This window comes from Dendropsophus ebraccatus, chromosome 2 (genome assembly GCF_027789765.1).
Source record: "Dendropsophus ebraccatus isolate aDenEbr1 chromosome 2, aDenEbr1.pat, whole genome shotgun sequence".
Taxonomy (NCBI): Eukaryota; Metazoa; Chordata; class Amphibia; order Anura; family Hylidae; genus Dendropsophus; species Dendropsophus ebraccatus.
The window spans coordinates 154616727-154641295 of NC_091455.1; the positions used below are offsets into that span (position 1 = coordinate 154616727).

Below are 24569 nucleotides of genomic sequence, written 5' to 3' on the forward strand. Positions count from 1 at the left end.
ATGGCCTCCATCCTCCATTCCAGCCTCTAAATGGCGCTCTGTCCCTTTGGTGGCTTGCCCTGTGCCCATATGGCACATTATGTCCACATGTGGGGTATTTTCGTACTCAGGGGAAACTACCCTACACGTTTTGTGTTCATTTTCGTTTTTAACCCCTTGTGGAAATGGAAAAAATCAAGGCTAGACCAACATTTAGTGTAATTTTTGTAAAATTTTTACTCTAAATTATTAATCTTGTCATGATTTTTTCATTTTCACAAGGGGCTAAAAGATAAAAAAAAAAACTATAAATGTGTAGAGCAATTTCCTCTGAGTACGGAAATACCCCACATGTGGACATAAAGCGCCATGCGGGTGCAGGGTAAGCCTCCGAAGAGAAGGAGCGCCATTTGGTTTTTGAAGGCTGGATTTGGATGGAATGGATTTCGAGGGGCCATGTTGCATTCAAAAGGCCTCTGTGTTGCCAAGACAGTAGAAACCCCCCACAAGTGACCCCATTATGGAAACTACACCCCTCAAGGAATGTAACAAGGGGTGTAGTGAGCAAATGGACCCCACTGGTGACGGGCACAAATGTGGAACAATATGGCGTGAAAATTAAATATTACATTTTTTACACTATAATGTTGGTTTAGCCTTGAATTTATCATTTTCACAAGGGGTTAAAAGAGAAAAAAACACACAATATGTGTAGAGCAATTTCCCCCGAGTCCGTAAATACCCCACATGTGGACATAAAGCGCCATGTGGGCGCAGGGCAAGCCTCCAAATGAAAGGAGCGCCATTTGGATTTTGGAGGATGGATTTGGCTAGAATGGATGATGAACGCCATGTCGCATTTACAGAGCCCTCGTGCTGCCAAAACACTGGAAACCCCCCACATCTGACCCCATTCTGGAAACTGCATCCCTCAAGGAATCTAACAAGGCGTGCAGTGAGGATATGGACCCCTTGATGACGGGCACATTTGTGCCATGAATGTGAAAAAATGAAATTTTTTACTTTTACGTCACATTGCTCCACATTTGTGCCCGTCACCAGTGGGGTCCATATGCTCACTGTGCCCCTTGTTAGATTCCTTGAGGGGTGTAGTTTCCAGAATGGGGTCACTTGTGGGGGGTTTCCATTGTCTTGGCAGCACGAGGGCTCTGTAAATGCGACATGGCCCTAGAAATCCTTTCCAGTGAAATTCAGCTTCCAAAAGCCAATTGGCACTCCTTCCCTTTGGAGGCTCGTCCTGCGCCCCCTTGGCACTTTATCGCCACATGTGGGGTATTTCCGTACTCGGGAGAAACTGCGCTACACATTTTGTGTCTTTTTTTTCCTCTTATCCCTTTAAGAAAATGAAAAATTGAAGGCTAGAACAACGTTTTAGTGTAAAAAATAAATTTTTCTTTTTTCACGCCATATTGTTCGGAAAATCTGTGAAGCACCTGTGGGGTCCAAATGCTCACCGCACCCCTTGTTACATTCCTTGATGGGTGTAGTTTTCTAAATGGTGTCCCTTTAGGGGTGTTTTTTAGGTTTTGGCACCTGAAGTGGTACAGTCAGAAATGACCAAATATAATGGAGGCGTTGAAATTCACTAGGCGCTCCTTTGTATCTGAGGCTTGTAGTTGCGTCAAATAGCGCAATAGGGCCACATATGGGGTATTTCTATAAACTGCAGAAACGGGGCAATAATTATTGAGGTGCATTTCTCTGGTAATAGGTTTATTATTATGAAAAATATTGGATTACAATAAAATCTCTGCACAGAAAATTTTAATTTTCAAATTTCTTACACACTTAGCTTTTATTTCTGTGACTCCCCTAAAGGGTTAAAACACTTTCTGGATATGCTTTTGCAGAGTTTGGGGGGTGCAGTTTCTGAAATGGGGTGCTTTGTGGGGCTTTCTAACATACAGGCCCCTCAAATACACTTAAAACCTGAACAGGTCCCTAAAAATATCTGATTTTGAAATTTTACTGAAAATTTGGAAATTTGCTGCTAATGTTTTAAGCTTCCTATTGTCTAAAAAAAATGAAAGATCGTTTAATATATGCCGCCAACATAAAGTAGACATGTTGCTAATGCTATTTAATATATAATTTATGTGGTATAACCACTTTCTGTATACGCAAAAAAGTTTCAAAGTTGGAAAAATGCAGTTTTTCACATTTTTTCACATTATTTGGGTTTTTTTCATAAAGATTCGTTATGAGTATCGACTCCAATTTACCAGAAATGTAAAGTAAAATATGTCACGAGAAAACAATCTCAGAATCAGCCGGATAGGTAAAAGCATCCCGAAGTTATTAATGAATAAAGTGACACTGGTCATATTCATAAAATTTGTCTCTGTCATTAAGGCCATTTCAGGCTCTGTCCTTAAGGGGTTAAGGGGTAAGCATTAGGGCCCGGGGCGGTCTGGGGCGCCATACTTGTTATTTAGGATAACTTAGGTTATTATGGGGAGTTCACGAGGCTCCTTTAGGGAAGTGAAAGAAGTGAAGTCCCCGACTACTTTCACTCGTGCCTTGATTTATTTGACTTATGTCATTACTATTATATGCTATTTTGTCACTGTTCTGTGGCGTTTTTATGTTGGACAAGTTACATGTACTTATGGTTATATTGTTTTTTTCTGTTGCCAAGGAGATTCACCCCACCTGCTGACGTATGACTTGCCTGGATCCAGTGACATCACCCCCCCAGAGGTAACCCATTCATACACATAACATCATGGAATGTCAAGGGACTACATTCCCCTAACAAAAGGATGAGCGTGCTTAGACATCTAAAACGGTTAAAAACGGATATAGCATTGCTCCAGGAAACTCACCTAACCGAGTCGGAATTTTTTCGAATGAAGAAACTGTGGGTGGGTGATGTCCTGGGATCCTCGGCGGTGAGAGGGAAAGCGGGAGTTATGATCTTGTTAAGCAGGAAGATGACATATACAATACTGCACTCGGAGGCGGATGATCAAGGCAGGATGTCACAGGTGATACTTGACTCACCTTCAGGTAAATTGCACATTTTTAATATATACGGCCCAAATGATCATAGTAAGACTTTTTTGCAACATTTGGAGTCTGAGGTACTGCAAAACAGAGGGAACAGTCTAATAGTGGGAGGGGATTTTAATGTGGTATTACATAGTCTGGAAGATAGAAAACGCTCACGTACCCCCAACACACCCACGACTAGCAGAGACCAACTTCTTCAAACCCTCCTCACCTCCACTCACTTAGTAGATACCTGGCGCCACTTTCACCCCGATGACAGGGAATACACCCACTATTCTTACGCGCACGACATGTGGTCCCGTATAGACTACCTACTCCTGTCACCACACTTACTACCCAAAATATTAGCGGCAGAAATCCATGACTTAGCTATTTCTGATCACGCTCCGATCAGCATCACCATCCGCCCGGACTATCCTAAAGGCACAGATATCCTGTGGCGATATCCCACGACTTTGGCCAAAGACGCAGATTTTCTCCTGTTTTTGAAAGGGTGGTGGGCTGAATATTGTACAGATAATGGGGAGCATACAGATAATCCTTTTCTGATGTGGGAAACAGCAATGGCTGTGTTGAGAGGGAGAATTATTTCTCATTACTCTGCGAAAAAGAAGGCTGCAGTCCTGAACTTCAACTACTCCACACAGATCCTAAGAGCGGCTTATACTAATTACCTACAACTTCCTACTGCTGGTAATAAAGTGGGTTACCACCAAAAAGAGTTTGATCTGGCGCAAGATATGCTGGAAAGTTTAATTCCAATTAGATATCTTAAATGCACCACTGACAATACAAGAAATCGAACACACTATTCAACACCTACCGAATCACAAAGCGCCAGGGCCTGACGACTTCACTAGTGAATTTTATAAGTCCCTCAGACAAGACATCACACCCACACTGCTGTCAGTATATAATCACATATTAACCAGGGAAGAAAACCTACCTACTGGGGATATGGCGTATATTAAGGTGCTGCCGAAACAGGGAAAAGATCTTTCCGACCCTACTGCCTACCGCCCGATATAATTGATAAATCAAGATGTCAAAATCTTGTCAAAAGTCATGGCGGATAGGCTACCCGCTGTCCTCCCCTCTCTTGTAGGTCCTCATCAGGTGGGCTTTGTATCGGGGCGGGCGGCAGTTACTAATATAAGGACGGTCTTGGCAGTGCAGGATGCGGTGGCGAGGAGTGGAGACAGCGGGGAACCCCCTGCCTTGTTAGGGATCGACGCTGAGAAGGCATTCGATAACATTAACTGGAGTTGGATGCAACTAGTATAAGACCCCTTTGGGGTTTCTGGCATGCTAAGATCCTATGTTAACGCCTTGTACAGAGCACCCAAAGCCAGAGTCTTTACAACAGGCTTCTTATCGGATGTAATCCACCTGCAGAAAGGCACCCGTCAGGGCTGCCCGCTGCCTCCACTCTTGTTCGATCTCGTGTTGGAACCATTAGCATGCCACCTCCTCTCCTCCTCAATCTATGAGGGGATCCCGGTAGGAGAAAGGGAGGTCCGTCTTACCTGTTTTGCTGACGATCTTTTGCTTTTTTTAAAGTCCCCCTCCAAACACCTTCATCAAGTGTTCACTACTTTCACCCGATATGAATCCTTTTCAGGATATAAGGTAAATCCCACAAAGTGTCAGCTGATGTATCTGGATACTCGCACCTCATCTCCTGCACCCCCACAAAGGGTAGAAGTGGTATCTACATACCTCACATACCTAAAAATAGGTAAATATCCCCAATCCCTCTATAGACTCAATTACGCCCCACTGATCACTAAAATTGTTAGGGAATTAGAGCGGTGGCGAACCCTGCCATTGTCCCTCACGGGCAGAGCGCACCTACTTAAAATGGTGAGCTTTGCGAGACTTCTATACCCCTTTCAAACACTACCTCTCCTGTTACGCCACTTGGATGTCAGGCAGCTGCAATCTGCTTTTGTCGCATTTCTGTGGCAGGGCAAACGTCCACGCATAGCATACAGGAAACTCTGCCTTCCTAAGAGTAGCGGTGGTCTGCAGCTCCCTGACATCCGACTGTATAACTTGGCATCACTGTCTAGACTCGTACGGGATTGGATCTGGGGCACTTCATGGTATTCCAATCTGCCCTTAGAACGTAGCTTTGCACATCCATGGAATCTGGGAGCGCTCTTACATACCAAACGTGCAGATTTACCTCGCCCCATCAGGAATAGTCTGCTAATGACCGATACCATAGCTGCATGGAAAGCAATCAGGAAACTTTACTCGACACCTTATTGTATCTCCAAGTACATGCCTTTCTGGAACTCACCTTCCTTCCCGTTAGGGAACCAAAATAAATTATTCTACACATGGAGATCCAAAGGGGTTCTATCTGTAAATGACCTGATAGATGCCGAGAAGGGTACTCTCCACTCTTGGGATCATGTGTCAGCGAAATTTGACCTTCCGCAACATCACAGACTCCAATATTTACAGCTCATAAGTCACTGTAAGAGCTTAGTGTTAGATTTTGCTAAAGCTGAGCGGACTAACAGGTTTGATCAGCTGATGGGGACCGCAGATACCAAGTTGTCCTTGTCCGACTCCTATAAATATCTGGCCTCACACACCTTGGACAGGTTGGGTCGCACTCTATTTACAGCCTGGTCGACACATATAGAGGAAGCAGACTTACATAACAAAATTTGCCAGGGTATAAGGCTTGTTCGCCAATCCATTGTAAACGAGAGTTGGAGAGAGATGCACATCCGGCTTATTCACAGGGCCATTTATGCCTTCAATTTCACTTACAAAGAAGCCCCTACACACTATCTACGTCACTGTCCTAAGTGCAAAACCCCCAAGGCGGACTTATTCCACGCCCTATGGGCATGCTCACAGGTGACCCCGTTATGGAACGAAGTCGGGAATTTTGTTGAGCGAATATGGCAACGGTCTGTTAAGATTGATCCGGTTAGCTGCTTGCTTCATTATACCTGTGAACAGTCGGATGATCCCGAACCACCTCTCGTAGCTAACAAAGCCATTCACAATGTATTACTGGTTGTGGTTAAGTGTTTATTGCGGAACTGGCTGATAGACTAAAAACACTTGGTAAACATGGATAAAATACATACACTTCTCCACAAGGAACAGTCCACAAAAAATTTCTTCGCGAAATGGAAAGCCTTTATAATCCAAACCTTCTCGAGGGAAGAGATCAAAAACCTCATGAGTCCCTTTAGACATACTGAATGGTACTATACAGAAGATTTGAAGGGCACACTGGGTCCACTAAAACTTACCTGACAAGGAATAAGGTGGAGGGGGGATCTCCTTGGCTTTTATGCTTTTATGTTTTTGTGTGTTTTTATATGTTTATGTTAACGGCTGATTATAGTTGTTAATAGTTATATGGACCTATATATGGTTTATGGCACCGCATTATGCAGTTGTGACGATGCTAGAGTGGTGAACGCCACAAAAAAAAATTGGAAAATATGAGGACTATGCAACCTGGACTATATAGGGTGAACAACTCGAACAGTTCAGAACTTTTTGATATATTATATATATCATTGTTCATCTTGTATTGCTATTTTTCTGCAGACTCGTGCCAATAAAATTTGGTTTAAAAAAAAAAAGATAGAGCACAAAGTCCCAAAATTCCTGCACTCGCGTGCAGGCCCAGGCACAATGAAACAAATCTGCTTTAGGAAGTAAACATTTTGGGCAACTGTTAATGTGAGCAGTGTGGGAGTTGGAAAAAGGAATATTAAAGGCATATATATAGCCTTGTGTATAAAGCGGAAATGTATTTCACGTAGAACCACATTGGGAGTGGCAGAATGCACTAGTTGAGATCCGCTCAATATTTGTTGGGTCAGATCCTCTGAAAAAATTACGGAGGACCATTTTTAAAAAAAAATTTGTCTAGATAAATTCTTTTGAGAGCGTGATCTATATAAGTTCTCCATATGTATGTGATAAAGAATTATGAACCGGTGGTGTTGGGAATAGATTATCATATTCCATATCACTTTCTGCTTCTGCTATGTCCCGTACTCTGGAAGTAAGAAATTCAATTATAGAATCGTATTGAGGTAAATTAAATGAAGACAATTTAAATCGTGTTCTGACGATATCCCATGATAAGAAAGTGCTGGAATTAGTATCCAGCAGATCCCCAACAGAAGAAACATGTGCACTCTGCCACTCCGAGTAGTCCAATTTGTCTGAGTGAGGTGGGTAAAGTGGAGAATGCCACAGAGGAAATCTTTTCGATAGGCAAAAGGGTAAACCATATAATTTTCGTATCACCTTCCATGTGGCAATGGTGTCTTTAAAGATAACACTTCTCTTAATTTCTGGGGGTAGTTCTGGTAATTTAGCATGTAGCAGGGTGGGTAAAGGCCAAGGTGCTGCTAAAGCTTTCTCAATTAAAATATTGGAGAAATATGACGTGTCCATAATCCAATCTTTAGCATGGCGAAAGAGAGCGGCTAAATTATATAATCTAATATCTGGGCATTGAGCGCCACCTTTAGAAGTAGGGAGACAGAGAGTGGAATAGGCAATACGAGGTCTCTTTGATTGCCAAATAAATTGAGTGAAATATGATTAGAGTAGGGAAACGTCACAATGTTTGAGTAAAAGGGGTATTGTTTGCATTGGATATAGCAGTTTTCCAAAACACATCATTTTGATTAAGATAGTTCAGGGAATATAGTGAGGAGGGAGTTCTGCCAATCTGGATTCTAAGATAAGTAATATAGAATTTAGCGATGGAGACCCCCGCAGGACCCGAAGTAGTCCTCTTATGTGGAGTTAGGTAAAGAAGTTGACTTTTATGTATATTGATTCTATACCCAGAGAAGGAACCAAAAAATGTTAAGGCATCTAATACTGCCGGAACATGTAGATCTGGGTTATCTAAATATATTAAAGTATCATCAGCAAAGCATGTTACTTTGATGACTTGGGAACCAACCCGTATGCCTGAGAAAAAGTCAGAAGAAATAAGATATCTAGCAAGAGGCTCCATCGCCAAATTGAACAATAGAGGGGATAGGGGGCAACCCTGTCTGGTCCCTTTTTGTAAGGGAAAGCTATGTGAAAGGAAACCCGGGGTATGAATTCTAGCTTTCGGAGATGTGTATATTGTGGAAATAAAATCTTTGAATTGACCTGTGATACCAAATTTTGTTAAGGTCATGTCCAGCCACTCCCAGCTGATATTATCAAAAGCCTTTTCGGCGTCAATTGCCAACAGACCTGGAGAGTGGCTGGAACGACCCCCAGATTGGACACCAGACTGGGCCACTAGTACCGTTCTTATATTAGTGAAACCAGAACGTCCTTTTATAAAGCCAACTTGATGGCTGCCTATTAGTGATGGTAGGATGTCTGCCAATCTATTGGTCATAATCTTTGCCAACAATTTTAGGTCTACATTTATTAAAGAGATTGGCCTGTACGAATTAGGAGATGTCGGATCCTTCCCCTGTTTATGTAGTATTTTGATATATGCAGTATCTCCCAAGGGAAGCATGTGATGGTCAGTCAGAATAGTTTGGAAAGTAGAAAGAAGGGTAGGGGAGATGACAGAAGACATAGATTTATAAAATTCCGCACTATAGCCATCAGGGCCTGGAGCTTTGTTATTTTTAAGTGTAGAGATAGTGGCAGTAATTTCCTCCAATGTGACTGGGGCGTTGAGAGAATCAAGAGAAGGTGTATCAAGAGAAGGTAGAGCTAATGACTCTAGAAAGTTCTTACCAGCAGCTAGATCAAGCCTATCTTTGGAATATAGTGAGCGGTAAAATTGTTGTAAAAGTTGTGATATGACTTTAGGATCTTTTTGTATAATACCCGCTGTATCTTTGAGAGCAGGGATATGTGTAGTAGGTCTACGTCCTTTAGCAAGGTTAGCTAACATTTTCCCTGATTTATTACCATAGCGGAATAAACAGGATATGTATTGATCTCTATATATAGCATTGAGTTTTTCCTGTGCAATTTCGAAAGCTTGTCTAGCTGCTGTCCATTTAGATTTATTGTCATCTGTAGGGGAAGACAGGAAAAGAGTGTATGTAGAGCGCAGATCTTGGGAAAGTTGAAGATAGTTTTTACGTGCTTCACGTTTCTGGGCAGCCACATAAGAAATTCTTTGGCCCCTTAGAACTGCTTTTGCAGTCTCCCAGAAAAGTATTGGGGATTGTGTATGTTGAGCATTGTTAGAATAGAAGTCTGACCACCATTTTTTTTTAATAGTTTGATAAATGATTCATCACTAGCTAAATGAGAAGGAAATCTCCAAATAATATTGGATCCCTTCTGAAAAATAACTCTTAATTGTAAACTAACAGGGGAGTGATCCGAAATTACTATATCATGAATTTCAGAGTCTTCTACTCTGCCAAGAGAGTCTGGTGACACTAAACAGTAGTCTATTCTTGACCAGGCAGTTTGGGAGTGAGAGTAAAAAGAGTATTCTCTACCATCTGGATGTAGACAACGCCAAGAATCAGATAGGGAGGTAGAATTAAGGAAGTTGGATAAAATATTATCTGATGAAGTATATACAGTAGGGGTCTTAGTTCTTTTTCTATCTTCAGTTGTATTAAGAACAGTATTTAGGTCTCCACCAACTATTTTAAGATTATTGTCATCTTGCAGAATGAGGTTTTCCAATTTTAAAAAAAAATCAGGTCTCTGAGTGTTGGGACCATAAACGTTATATATGCTATATTTGCCCGCTGGAGTGTCAATAAGAAGATGACATATCCTGCCTTCATCATCTTGATATTGAGATAATACCGTACAGGCAAAATTTTTATGTGTAAGAATAACTACCCCCCGCCTTTACGGTTAATAGCTGGTGAACCATAAACTGCACCCACCCAAAAACGTTTGAGTCTGAAATAATCCGATTCAGTTAAATGTGTTTCTTGCAATAATACTATATCGGCCCTAAGTCTCTTAAGGTGTTTCAGTATAGAAGTCCTCTTAGATGGGGAACGTAGTCCCTTAACATTCCAAGTGATTAATTTCATACAATATTAATAGAAGAGGAGGTGTTAAGAAGAGACCCTGGAAGCAGAAAAAGGCAGAAAAAGAGGATAGCATGTAGCATTTTCAGACAAACTAAAGGTGATATACCTAAGAATAAAACAGTTAACAATATAAACTAAGCGAATAAAGTGAGATGTGGACTTCACTTTTTTCGTATTGTCCAATGTTCGGAGCATTCGCAAACTCCGCATTATCGAGAAGAAATAAAGAGAAAGAAATAACTGGTGAAGAGGTCACATCAACCTCCGCTCCACTAAATGAGTATATATTAAAATTAAAGACATACACATCCCTACCCTCCTGAGAAATGTGTGAGTTGTCACAGGGAAGCAAATAAATAAAATAAAAAAAAAGGGAGAGCCAGTATATAATGATTAGTACTTAAAGAAGTTGTACTTAAACTTAAAACCATACAAGGTGGAATTATACATATACATACATATACATGCACACACACACATATACATATATACATACATAAATACATACTTACACACAGACACACACATCACCAAATGCATTACTACCTAGACTAAAGAAAATAATAATGTAGTAACAAGGTGTCCCTAATATAGTATTTAGTCAACATATATAGGGCTAAATAGAGAAAAAATACACTATGTGGCTAGGTTCAGACGCTGTAACTGTGTGGCTGTATTTGCGGCTGTAATTGGGCGGCGGTATTTTTGGTGGTTCATGCGTACGCTGGAAAGTATACGATATAAGGCTGCACAGTGCACACTATGTATGAATCTACGGCCCTATCGTAAACGGACCCGTAAAAAATGAACAAGACCATTGTTTGCGGCTGGACATGCGGCCGTGGATTGACAGGCGGTCCGTACGGAGTACTTCATAAATAGCCGGCAATGATGCCGAATGCCGATGCCTCTAATAGTTAATATATTAAATTAATAAAACACATTTTCTTTGTAATAAATTCCCTTTCGTTGTTCAATAATTTAATTCTAACGAATCCATCATTGTGCAATTAAATATACTGTCAAAAAATAAATATATATATAAATATACATTTATTTATATATATATTTATTTTAACAGTATATTTAATTGCAAAATGATGGAATCGTTTACATTTAATTATTGAACAATGAAAGGGACTTTATTACAAAGAAAATGTGTTTTATTAATTCAATAGATTAACCATGAGAGACATCGCAAACCCCGGTAATAGCGATTCATGTAAACTGTGTTCTCTGCTTTCCCAGATGCATCCAGAGGTGTTTGCATCACTTTCTTAAGATTTTATTTGTTATTTTTAGTTGAACCAGATTTCCAAGTAAATGACCGTATGTTTTGAGCCGCATGTCTATTTTTTCCCACGGCCGCAGTTTCACCCGCACATTTACAGCCGCATAAAAAATACAGCCGCACAGTTACATCGTGTGAACCTAGCCTCAGGCTGCGTTCACACTACGTATATTTCAGTCAGTATATGTATATTTCAGTCAGTATATTTCAGTCAGTATTGCAACCAAAACCAGGAGTGGATTAAAAACACAGAAAGGATCTGTTCACACAATGTTGAAATTGAGTGCTGTTTGCTGTTATTTTAGAACAACGGCTGTTATATTGAAATAATGGCAGCTATTTACTGTTATATGGCGGCCATCCACTCAATTTCAACATTGTGTGAACAGATCCTTTCTGTGTTTTTAATCCACTCCTGGTTTTGGTTGCAATACTGACTGAAATATACGTAGTGTGAACGCAGCCCCCACCTGAACAGGTCCCTAAAAATATCTGATTTTGAAATTTTACTGAAAATGTGGAAATTTGCTGCTAATGTTTTACGCTTTCTATTGTCTAAAAAAAATAAAATATAGTTTAATAAATGCCGCCAACATAAAGTAGACATGTTGATAATGCTATTTAATATATAATTTATGTGGTATAACCATTTTCTGTATAAGCAGAAAAGTTTTAAAGTTGGAAAAATGCATTTTTTCACAATTTTTCATGTTATTTTGGATTTTTTCATATAGATTCGTTATAAGTATCGACTCCAATTTACAAGAAATGTGAAGTACAGTATGTCACGAGAAAACAATCTCAGAATCAGTCGGATAGGTAAAAGCATGCCGAAGTTATTAATGAATAAAGTGACACAGGTCATATTTATAAAATTTGCTCCGGTCCTTAAGGGGTTAATGCACCCATGCTTGCTCTCCCTGCTGTGCCAGATCCCATGACAATTTATCAAAAGTTCCTCACAGATCAGCATAAAGTTCTTTCATGTGACACAAGTGCATCATCTCTTGATGCTATGCCATTAACCCCTTAAAGACACAGGGTATATATTTACGCCCTGTGGTCGCTTAGGGGACTTCAGAGGAGGGCCGCGCGGCGATCCCGCTCTGAACCGCCATGGTCCCGGGTGCCGCATGTAGCCAGGGACCGCGGCTATTAGCTAATCAAGCAATCAGATGCAGCTGTCAAAGTTGACAGCTGCATCTGATTGCTTGCTGTCCCTTATACCTGGTGGTCTAGTGGGGTGGATCACCCCTTCCCCGGGACATTGTCCCAGAGGAGTGATCCACACATCCTTTGCCGGCCGGGGTCAGCGCCGTAATGGCGCTGATCCCAGCTCTGCACTTGGTTGCTTTCGGCTGCAGCAGCCGAAAGCAATCGAGTGCTGATCTCATTGATCTATGCTGTATAATTATATACAGCATAGATCAATGGGACATCAGCGTGCACATACTAGAAGTCCCCCAGGGGGGCTTCTAGTATATGAAATAAATAAAGTGTTATTATTGATAAAAAAAAAAAAAATCCCCTTATAAAAGTTTGAATCACCCCTCTTTTCCCATGTTATAAATAAAAATAAATAAACATGTTTGGTATCGTCGCGTGCGTAATCGCCCAAATTATTAATTTATTTCATTTTTGATCTCGCACAGTAAACTGCGTAAGCGTAAAAGTGATCAAAAAGTTGCATATGTGCACTCAAGGTACCGATAAAAAGAACACATCATGGCGCAAAAAATTACACCTCACACAGCCCCATAGACCAAAGGATAAAAGCGTTATGAGCATAGGAATAGAGCGATTTTAAGGAACATATTTATGTTAACAATGGTTTGAATTTATTATAAGCAATCAGATAAAAGAAAAGTTATATATCGTTACATATTGTTGTAATTGTAACGAATTGAGGAACATATATAACAAGTCAGTTTTACCCTAGGGCGAACGGCGTAAAAACAAATACCCTCAAAAAAACAAAATGCATTGTTGTTTATTTCAATCTCAACACACATTTTTTTTCTGGTTTTGCAGTGTTTTTTAATCAAAAAATTCAGCCTGTCATTGCAAAGTACAATTAGTGGCGCAAAAAAGAAGGGCTCATGTGGGTTTCTAGGTGAAAAAATGCAACTGCTATGGCCTTTTAAGCACAAGGAGGAAAAAAACGGAAGTGCAAAAATCTTTAAGGAATTAAGGTTGGGGTATGTAAAGAATGCCAGTGTTGGTTTATTACCTCATAGCTGCTGTCAGGAAAAACCATAGAATATTGCTTTTTTGTGCTCCAATTGACCCAGGTAGTATAGAGAGGAGGGCAATTTTAGGTGTGTACGGGGAATTTGTAGAGAAAATCCCAACCCAGAAATGTCTCAAGGCAGAACATCCCAACCTGACATGTTAGTAAAACGCTACAAAACTCCAACAACGGGGATCCAGGCACAGGTCCGACTAATGGTGACCAGATGAATAATATAAAACTATAAGGCTATGTTCACACTGCGTAAAACTACGGCCGTAGTTTTGCGGTGTGTAACAAAGCCTTATGTTGAATGGGATCCCGGCCGGAGCGTACACACATCGTACACGCTTCGGCCGGGATCCCATGCGGCGCCGGAACAAAACTGACAGCTCAATTTTCTGCGGCCGGAATTCACTGCGGCTCCGGCCGCTCGCTTCACTGTGGGCTATGGGAAGCTCTGATGTGGGCGCGCGCTGATGCGCCCGCATCAGAGCTCCGAGGCCGGAGAGATCACCCGGCCGGTACTTAAGTACCGGCCGAGATGATCCGGCCAGAGACCGGCTGTTCCGTGACCCGGCCGGGGTCACGGAACGGCCGGTCTCATACAACGAGTGAACATAGCCTAAAAGTTTATTTAAAAGACCCAACGTGTTTCGGAACCGTACCGGTTCCTTTTTCAAGAGTCATATAACATTACAGGAGAGACACACAACACAACTTATACCAAAAAGAAATAGGGTCCTTTTACATGGAAAGATTATCTGACAGATTATCTGCCAAAGATTTGAAGCCAAAGCCAGGAATGGACTATAAACAGGGATCAGGCCATACAGGAAAGCCTGAGATTTCTCCTCTTTTCAAATCCATTCTTGGTTTTGGCTTCAAATCTGTGGCAGATAATCTGTCAGATAATCTTTCCATGTAAAAGGGCCCATAGTGATGTCAATTAGATAGGTGGAGCTACTCCACCCATCAGCATAAAGAGCTGACACAAAACATATACAATTAATTAGTACTACAGCTGTGACTACATAAAAAAAAAACATGCAAATAGCATAAAGGCATTTATAATTGGTTAGTACTGTGGCTACATAAAAAACAGAGTACAAAAATATATTTAAAAAAAACTTTTGGAAAAAAACGTAAAAAAAAACAAAACATTTTTTTTATTAAATAAAAAAAAACACAGCGGACAAAAAAATGTTAGCATAAGGGTATATTCACACGGGCGGGCTCGCAGCGAGAATCTCGCTGCGAGCCCGGCAGGTCCTGTCAGTTCCCATACACTACATACTTGCTGCGGTTTAAACGACCGCCGACCGCAGCGAGTATGTAATTATACCGCCCTTAACCCCTTCTGCTCCCGCCGGCTCCCCCGCTGTAAGCAGCAAACATTACCTGTCCTTGCTGCACGGGTCCGGCGTCCTGCTCTCCCGTCCGGCCAATTAGTGTGTTGCCCAGCCGCAGCCACTGATTGGCCGGGCGGGAGAGCAGGACGCCGGACCCGTGCAGCAAGGACAGGTAATGTATGCTGCTTACAGCGGGGGAGCCGGCGGGAGTAGAAGGGGTTAAGGGCGGTATAATTACATACTCGCTGCGGTCGTTTAGACCGCAGCAAGTATGTAGTGTACGGGAACTGCCAGGACCTGCCGGGCTCGCAGCGAGAATCTCGCTGCGAGCCCGCCCGTGTGAATATACCCTAATTACTAAGGCTGGGTTCACACTATGTATATTTGAGGCTGTATTTGTGAGGCTGTATAGCAACCAAAACCAGGAGTGGATTGAAAACACAGAAAGGCTCTGTTCACATAATGTTGTAATTGAGTGGATGGCCATCATTTAATGGCAAATATTTGCTGTTATTTTAAAACAACGGCTGTGGTATTAAAATAATGGCCGTTATTTACTGTTATATGGCGGCCATCCACTCAATTTCAACATTGTGTGAACAGATCCTTTCTGTGTTTTCAATCCACTCCTGGTTTTGGTTGCTATGAGGACCTGACATGAGGACCAAATACAGCCTCAAATATACATAGTGTGAACCAGTAAAACTGATTTAAACCTTGGTATTTTCTAACACTTCATTAAGGCCACCTGGAGAAAGTGAACAGAGTCTAAAAATCCAATAGGATTCCCTATTTATGAGCTGTTTAAACCTACTGGGTACATCTTCTCCAATCTGTTCTAAAATAGTTAACTTTAAACTGCTAAAATCAGAGTTGTGTTTCAGATAATAGTGTCTAGAGACACTGTGCAACAAAAAAAACATTTTAAATATTGGCTCTAGGCTTATTCATGCAGTACCGCACCGTCTGAATGGTACTAACCAAATATACATGTCTTTATGCTATTTGCATGTTTTTTTAATGTAGTTACAGCTGTAGTACTAATTAATTGTATGTTTTGTGTAAGCTCTTTAGGAGTTAACCCTGATGGGTGGAGTAGCTGCACCTATCTTATTGACATCACTATTTATTTTTGGTATACGTTGTGTTGTGTGTCTCTCCTGTAATGTTATATGACTCTTGAAAAAGGAACTGGTGCGGTTGGTTCTTTTTAATAAACTTTTACAGTTTTATATTATTCATTTGGTCACCATTAGTCGGACCTGTTCCTGGATCCCCGTTTGGAGTTTGGTGGTGTTTTCTCATTATTCCCTTGGTGGAGTTGGGGAGTGGCTGCGGTTCGCAGGTTTATGCTTTTCATGCTATTCCGAGAGTTGTGCCTCCTGGTCAGCACAACTCTATCAGGTGAGGGTTACCATATTCTATCCCTTTACCCCTTCTAGTCCAGCTGATCTTCAACATGGAGCGCTGTCCCTTGTTTTTCTTTTAGACCACCTGACAAGTAGCATGGTACCCTCTTCCATCAAATGGCGCCAACAAACATAAGAGACTAATGGGGATTTGCAAAGGGAGTCGGATACCTGTACCATCAAGGAAGAGCTTTACATTTTTTTTCCTAAGCAGAGCAGGTGATGACTAAACAGGAAAGACTTTTGCCACTCAGTTCCTGTTGCCATGCTCTCATATAGCCAGGGTTACCCATATTGGTGTCTAAGAGCAACATATTATAGATCAGAGAAATGGTGTGAGAAGGAAAGGTGGCTTCAGCAGAAACAAGGATTTAGAAACCTTTATTGACGTTATTTAACATAATTAAAACAATGCATTAAAAAAAATATGGATTAACCCTTTAAAGTTTATATGATATATGAGATAATTGTATGATATTTACCATTTTTGCAGATAGGACAGCACTGATCTGGTTCATAGACTGGGTCCACACATTCTGTCTGAGGACATGCTGACACAGTGCACATGACTTCTCCATTAGGGTCACAGCGACATTTCTCACAAGGAGAAACCTAAAACCGATAAAATTAAAATGCAATATTAGTGACACAAATCAGAATTTAGCTGTATGTACAGTATACAACAAATGTATATAAATATCACACATGATCACAGATATTATATATAACTTAGACTCTACCAAATTGTTCTGTATACAGAATAATGCAAACGGGTTGTCTGGTATTTTTCAATAAACTAGCATTGCATAAACTTCTTTGGGTGTTTTATGTTCTATATACACTTTCATTTTTTATTTAGAGCACTTATTGTGTTCTCAGGCTAAGTCACAATACCACTCTGCCTATGTTTTCTTTAACTCCTGTGATGTCATGCTTCCTTTCTGTTTTCCTGTTCTTGCCAGTGAGTCATCAGGTGGGTGGGGCATGTAGCCTCACCCCTTTAGGAGGAGCTAACATCTGTGCCCTGTGGAAGCTGCAGCAGTAAGGGCAGCATGACATGGAAAAGACCAAGAGCTATTATCTATGTTATAGGTGGCACAGAGGTTAGCTATGTTGTGGGGAGCACAAAGGTTAAACATATTGTGGGGGGGCACAGAGGTTAGCCATGTTGCTTTGTAGTGTTGGTGTCCTAGTATGAAATGCCACCAAGGATAACAGCCAGTTTAGGCTCATTGAAACTGAAGCCTTACGCTACCTGATGGCGGCTGCCATACCTTCCTATTTTGTCCCTAGCCATTACTTCTTTTCCCGCTGTGCTATTCTTGCCTTGTACCAGCAAGTGTCCTGTAACATCGGACGTGCCCTGAGTAACGCGGTTAACTCAAAGGTTCACTTGACCGCCAACACGTGGACAAGAGCATGTGGCCAAGGAACTCTACATCTCGCTGAACTTTGTGGAGGCGGGGGCTGGGTTGCACCCTTGGACGGCCTACCTGCTACCCCCTGCCCAAGATTACGGGTCCTGGTTCTGTCAGAGTTTTCACAACCCTTTCACACAGCTCGGAAAACCCCTCCGCCTTCCCATAACATAGCCCCCAGCCGCTGCAGCACTGGTGTGGGGAGGTGTCAACAGGCCGTGCTGAATGTCATCAGCTTGAAAGAAGAAGCACAGTGCCTCAGAGGTGCTGCACGCCATAATGCAGCAGACTGCACTGTGGCTCTTGGTGCTGCAGCTAGGCATGGTTGTGTGTGATAATGTCCATAACTTGGTAGCGGCTCTGGTACTTGGAGAACTCCCACACGTACAATACCTGGCCCATGTTTTTAATTTGTTGTTAAACTGTTTTTTACAAAAGTTAAATGAATTTGCCAGAGATACTGGTGAAAGTGAAAGTGCATCGACGTTTTTTGTGCAACGCCAGCAAGTACTGAAACTCAAGATACTTTGGATACTATATCAGACAAGGTTTGTGAACAGCAGAGAGAGTTAATGAGTACCAGCTCAAAAACCCCTGTGTGCCTTCCACTCAGCTTCTGCAGTTCGCTACCGAGGAGTGGCCATGGATGTTAAAAATATGAGAGTTGTTACGCATTTATAGGCTGCGTTCACACTACGTATATTTCAGTCAGTATATGTATATTTCAGTCAGTATATTTCAGTCAGTATTGCAACCAAAACCAGGAGTGGATTAAATACACAGAAAGAATCTGTTCACACAATGTTGAAATTGAGTGGATGGCCGCCATTTAATGGCAACTATTTGCTGTTATTTTAGAACAACGGCTGTTATATTGAAATAATGGCAGTTATTTACTGTTATATGGCAGCAATCCACTCAATTTCAACATTGTGTGAACAGATCCTTTCTGTGTTTTTAATCCACTCCTGGTTTTGGTTGCAATACTGACTGAAATATACGTAGTGTGAACCCAGCTAAAGAAGTTAATACAGAGGGTGAGCTGCAATGACACTATTGTGATCTTGTGAAATACCTGGGCTGGCAACATGCAAATTTCTAAAGGGAGTGCAAGCACTAATAACCTCAAAATGACATAAACAAAAACAACAAATAAGCTGAGAACAATTAACCCCTTAACGACATCGGGCGTACCTATACGCCCCCGCAGGGTGGGCTTTAACGCAAACGGGCGTATAGGTCCCTTTAAGCGTGAAATTGGTTCCTTTAAGAGTGAAATTGGTCCCTTTAAGAGCGACCTGGGTCCCTTTAAGAGCAAAATGGGTCCCTTTAACCCATAGCTGCACCAGGACGTTATTGAACGTCCTCGTGCCGCTATGGGAGTTCAGAGGGGTGTCGCGCGGCGACCACCCTCTGAACTGCCGCGATCCCGGGTGCCGCGTGTAGCCCGGGCTCGCGGCTATTAGCGGGCACGGTCCGATCGCCGTGCCCGCTAATTAAGTACTTAGAAGCAGCTGTCAAAGTTGACAGCTGCTTCTAAATACTTGCTTTTATTCATACCTGGTGGTCTAGTGGGGGGATCGCCCCCCTGCGGCGCGATTGCGGGGGGGGGGGGCGATCCCTGCATCCACCCCGGGCCGGGGTCTGCTCCGTAATGGCGCTGATCCCGGCTCGGCATTCTATTGCTTTTGGCTGCAGCAGCCAAAAGTAATAGAACACCGATCTCATGGATTCATGCAGTATAACTATACTGCATGGATCTCTATGAGAGATCAGAGTACATATACTAGAAGTCCCCCAGGGGGGCTTCTAGTATATGTGTAAAGTAAAAGACAAATGTATTTTTAATAACACAAAACCCCCTCCCCTAATAAAAGTCTGAATCACCCCCCTTTCCCCATTTTATAAATAAAAATAAATAAATTAATTAATAAACAAACATGTTTGCTATCGCCGCGTACGTAATCGCCCAAACTATTAATTAATCACATTCCTGATCTCACACGGTAAACGGCGTCAGCGCAAAAAAATCCCAAAGTGCAAAATTGCGCAATTTCTGTCGCATCAAATCCAGAATAATTGTAATAAAAAGCGATCAAAAAGTCATATATGCGCAGTCAAGGTACCGATAGAAAGATCACATCATGGCGCAAAAAATTACACCTCACACAGACCCATAGACCAAAGGATAAAAGCGCTATAAGCCTGGGAATGGAGCCATTTTAAGTGACGTATATTTGTTAACAACGGTTTGAATTTTTTACAGGCCATCAGATACAATATAAGTTATACATGTTACATATCGTTTTAATCGTAACAACTTGAGGAACATGCATAACAAGTCAGTTTTACCCCAGGGTGAATGGCGTAAAAACACATTTCCCCCAAATAAAAGAAATGCGTTTTTTTTTTCAATTTCACCACACTTTGAATTTTTTTCTGGTTTCCCGGCACATTTTAGGCAAAAATTACATCTGCCATAGCAAAGTACAATTAGTTGCGCAAAAAATAAGGGCTCACTTGGGTCTCTAGGTGGAAAAATGCAGGCGCTATGGCCTTATATACACGAGGAGGGAAAAACGAAAACGCAAAAATGAAAACTGGCTGTGTCCCCTAAGGGTTAAGAGCGACCTGGGTCCCTTTAAGAGCGACCTGGGTCCCTTTAAGAGCAATCTGGGTCCCTTTAAGAGCAAAATGGGTCCCTTTAAGAGCAAAATGGGTCCCTTTAAGAGTGACCTGGGTCCCTTTAAGAGCAAAATATGTCCCTTTAAGAGCGAAATATGTCCCTTTAAGAGCAAAATATGTCCCTTTAAGAGCGAAATTGGTCCCTTTAAGCGTGAAATTGGTCCCTTTAAGAGCAACCTGGGTCCCTTTAAGAGCGACCTGGGTCACTTTAAGAGCGAAATATGTCCCTTTAAGAGCAAAATATGTCCTTTTAAGAGCGACCTGGGTCCCTTTAAGAGCGAAATTGGTCCCTTTAAGAGCGAAATTGGTCCCTTTAACCCCTTAACGACATCGGGCGTACCTATACGCCCCCACAGGGTGGGCTTTAACGCAAAGGGGCGTATAGGTACGCCCGATGTTTCCCCGATCGCTGTGTGTTCACACACAGCGGTCGGGGCAGATGGCCTGCTATAATGTATAGCAGGCCATCTCTGCTCGTCGGCACGGGGGGTGATTAACCCCTCCCGTGCCGGCGATCGCTGCTATATGCTGATCAATACAGATCAGCATATAGCAGCTGAAAACAGCTTTCCGGGTCATCGGTGACCCGGTGGCCCGGAAAGCAATGGCGATTGGTGCTGTCCGAGATAGCACCAATCGCCATAAGTGTCCCCACCAAAGATGGCGCCGATGCCACCCCCACGATCGCCGTGATAGGCCGGCCAGTACCGGCCGGCCCATCACGGCGATCATACTGTAAAAAACAGTGTTGCCGAGTTCTGCACCCCTCAGCTAGGTAGCTGAGAGGTGCAGAACAGGTGTGTGTGTGGTGCAGGTGTACCATACTCACCTGATCTGGCCGTCCGGAGCGAAGATCTGCGGTTCGCGCCGCCCTCGCGTCTCCTTCGCGTCGCTTCCGGGTTCGTTCGTCCAGCGTCGGAAATCTTCGGAAACACTCGGGTCTTCGTTTTCGGCGGGCCTCGGTAATCTCCGGCAATCTTCTCTCTACTGCCCCCTAGCGGCTGATCAGTGAATATCATTCACTGATCAGTTGCTTTGGGTTAAAAATTTATTATTTTTTTTCCCCCAATTTTTTTTTACTTTTTTTGCGCCCTAACGCCGCTGAGTACTGATCAGCATCGCACGTAAGTGCGCCACTGATCAGCAACTCCTCCTTTTTGGCGTAGGAGCGTTTTTTCCCCCCTATATCCTACCGCCACTGTCTGCTGATAAGTGCCGCACGTAAGTGCGGCATTTATCAGCAGCTCCTTTCTTGGCGTAGGGATATTATTTTCTTACTGTCAAAAAAACTTAAAAAACACTACATTACACCACACTACATGAAATAAAGTTTTACAATAAACATTTACATACCCCATATACTTGTCCCCGTATAAAGATGGCCCCCAGGGTGTTTTCGTCGTCGGACGCATATGCTATTATTGCCTCCAACACCGAAACAGCCAGTGAGAATGAATGGGGGGGACCCTTCTTTCCTCCATTCATCCTCCTCATCATCATCATCATCATCAAGTGACGTGTCTGGGGGTAGCGTAGCGTACGCTGCCCCCCAGACACGTCTTTTCCGCCAGTACCGTCCCAATAAGAGATCACGGTATGGCGTAAAATTCTACAAACTCTGTGAGCGTACCTCAGGGTACACTTACAGATTTAGAGTACGTGCACACTGCGGAACGGCGAAGGATAACCCTTTGTGCATTCCGCAGCTGGCACCCGCCGGCGGACTGATGCAGGCGCGCGTCTCCGCCCGTGTCATAGACTCTATTCTATGCACGGGCGGATTCCGTTGTCCGTCCAAAGAATGAACACGTTCATTCTTTGGACAGAGGGCGGAATCCGCCCGTGCATAGAATGGAGTGTGACACGAGCGGAGACGCACGCCTGCATCAGTCCGCCGGCGGGTGCCAGCTGCGGAATGCACAAAGGGATACCTTCGCCATTCCGCAGTGTACATGTACCATTACAGTGTATGAAGGAAGGGACACCCGATTCCTGCCCCCAGATGCCCCCTCCCCCCCCATCCTGGGGAGATCGTCCAGGAACTGATCTTCCCACTGCTGGATAAAGGTCACCACCTGTACGGGGATAACATTTATACCAGCGCCCCCCTCTTCTGGTCCCTCGCTGCCCGAGCTACTGTAGCTTGCGGCACAATCCAAAAATATCAGAAGCTGTAATAAAGCCCTAATATTTAGCAGCCATGGAGCGGCCACAGCGCTTCTGGATATGATGGACCCCGGATCGCACCAGGACAACATTTTCCAGGTGACGTCCCCCACACTGGAAAACAGGAGACCCCAGAAGAAGTACAGAGTGTGGCGTAACAGGGGGATCAGGAAGGACACCATTTTCCAGTGTGACGCCTGTCCTGATCACCCCGGCCTCTGCATACTGGATCGCTTCAAGGTGCACCACACGTCACTGGAGTTCTACATTATCTAAATTCTGTTCCTTATTCCTATTTCAGGGGTCACGTTAGTCCAGGGATTATTCTGATCGCCATTATGGAGTCGGGAAGGAATTTTTCCCCAGTGATGAGGCTACTGTCGTCTGCCTCACGAGGGTTTTTTGCCTTCCTCTGGATCAACACAGGTTGAATTTGATGGGCACCTGTCATTTCCAACCTTATAAACTAATAATTGGCCTAATACCCCCAAATAAATTAGAATTGTCCCTTTTCCCCAGCTAAGTAGGCATGGCTGCCATTCCCATTAGAGGATGCCATGATGCAATTACAAAGCCTCTGTGCGGCCAGGACAGTAGAAACCCCCCACAAGTGACCCCATTCTGGAAACTACACCCCATAAGGAATCTAAAAAGGGGGGCAGCGGGGATATGTCCCCCTGGTGACGGCCACATTTGGGACGTGAAAATGAAAAAAATTGTATTTTTTATTTTCTCGGCACATGTTCTACGTAAGTGCCCATCACCAGTGAGGTCCATATGCTCATTGCACCCCTTGTTGGATTCCTTATGGGGTGTAGTTTCCATAATGGGGTCACTTGTGGGGGGTTTCTACTGTTCTGGCAGCACAGGAGCTTTGTAAATGCGACATGGCCTCCATCCTCCATTCCAGCCTCTAAATGGCGCTCTGTCCCTTTGGTGGCTTGCCCTGTGCCAATATGGCACATTATGTCCACATGTGGGGTATTTTCGTACTCAGGGGAAACTACCCTACACGTTTTGTGTTCACTTTCTTTTTTAACCCCTTGTGGAAAAGGAAAAAAATCAAGGCTAGACCAACATTTAGTGTAAAAAATGTTTAATTTTTACACTAAATCATTGATCTTGTCTTGATTTTTTCATTTTCACAAGGTGTTAAAAGATAAAAAAAAAACACTAAATGTGTAGCGCAATTTCCCCTGAGTATGGAAATACCCGACATGTGGACATAAAGCGCCATGTGGGTGCAGGGTAAGCCTCCAAAGGGAAGGAGCGCCATTTGGTTTTTGAAGGCTGGATTTGGCTGGAATGGATTCCAAGGGCCTTGTTGCATTTAAAAGGCCCCTGTGTTGCCAAGACAGTTGAACCCCCCCACAATTGACTCCATTATGGAAACTACACCCCTCAGGGAATGTAACAAGGGGTGTAGTGAGCATATGGACCCCACTGGTGACGGGCACAAATGTGGAACAATATGGCGTGAAAATTAAATATTACATTTTTTACACTATAATGTTGGTTTAGCCTTAAATTTTTCATTTTCACAAGGGGTTAAAAGAGAAAAAAACACACAAAATGTGTAGAGCAATTCCCCCTGAGTCCGTAAATACCCCACATGTGGACATAAAGCGCCGTGTGGGTGCAGGGCAAGCCTCCGAAGGGAAGGAGCGCCATTTGGATTTTGGAGGCTGGATTTGGCCAGAATGGATGATGAACGCCATGTCGCATTTACAGAGCCCTCGTGCTGCCAAAACACTGGAAACCCCCACAAGTGACCCCATTCTGGAAACTACACCCCTCAAGGAATCTATCAAGGGGTGCAGTGAGGATATGGACCCCTTGATGACGGCCACATTTGTGCCGAGAAAGTGAAAAAATGAAAATTTTCCCTTTCACGTCACATTGTTCCACATTTGTGCCCGTCACCAGTGGGGTCCATATGCTCACTGCACCCCTTGTTAGATTCCTTGAGGGGTGT

The 24569-nt window shown here is 42.9% G+C and overlaps 1 protein-coding gene across 1 annotated transcript in view; it reads right to left on the bottom strand.

Annotated features, from left to right (window-relative positions):
* The window catches only part of VWC2 (von Willebrand factor C domain containing 2), a 612590-nt gene that overhangs the window by 250635 nt on the left and 337386 nt on the right, over nt 1-24569 (bottom strand). The window contains exon 2 of the mRNA XM_069960374.1: nt 16808-16937. Within this exon, the coding sequence (XP_069816475.1) occupies nt 16808-16937 (130 nt within the window). The remainder of the gene's footprint in view (nt 1-16807; nt 16938-24569) is intronic.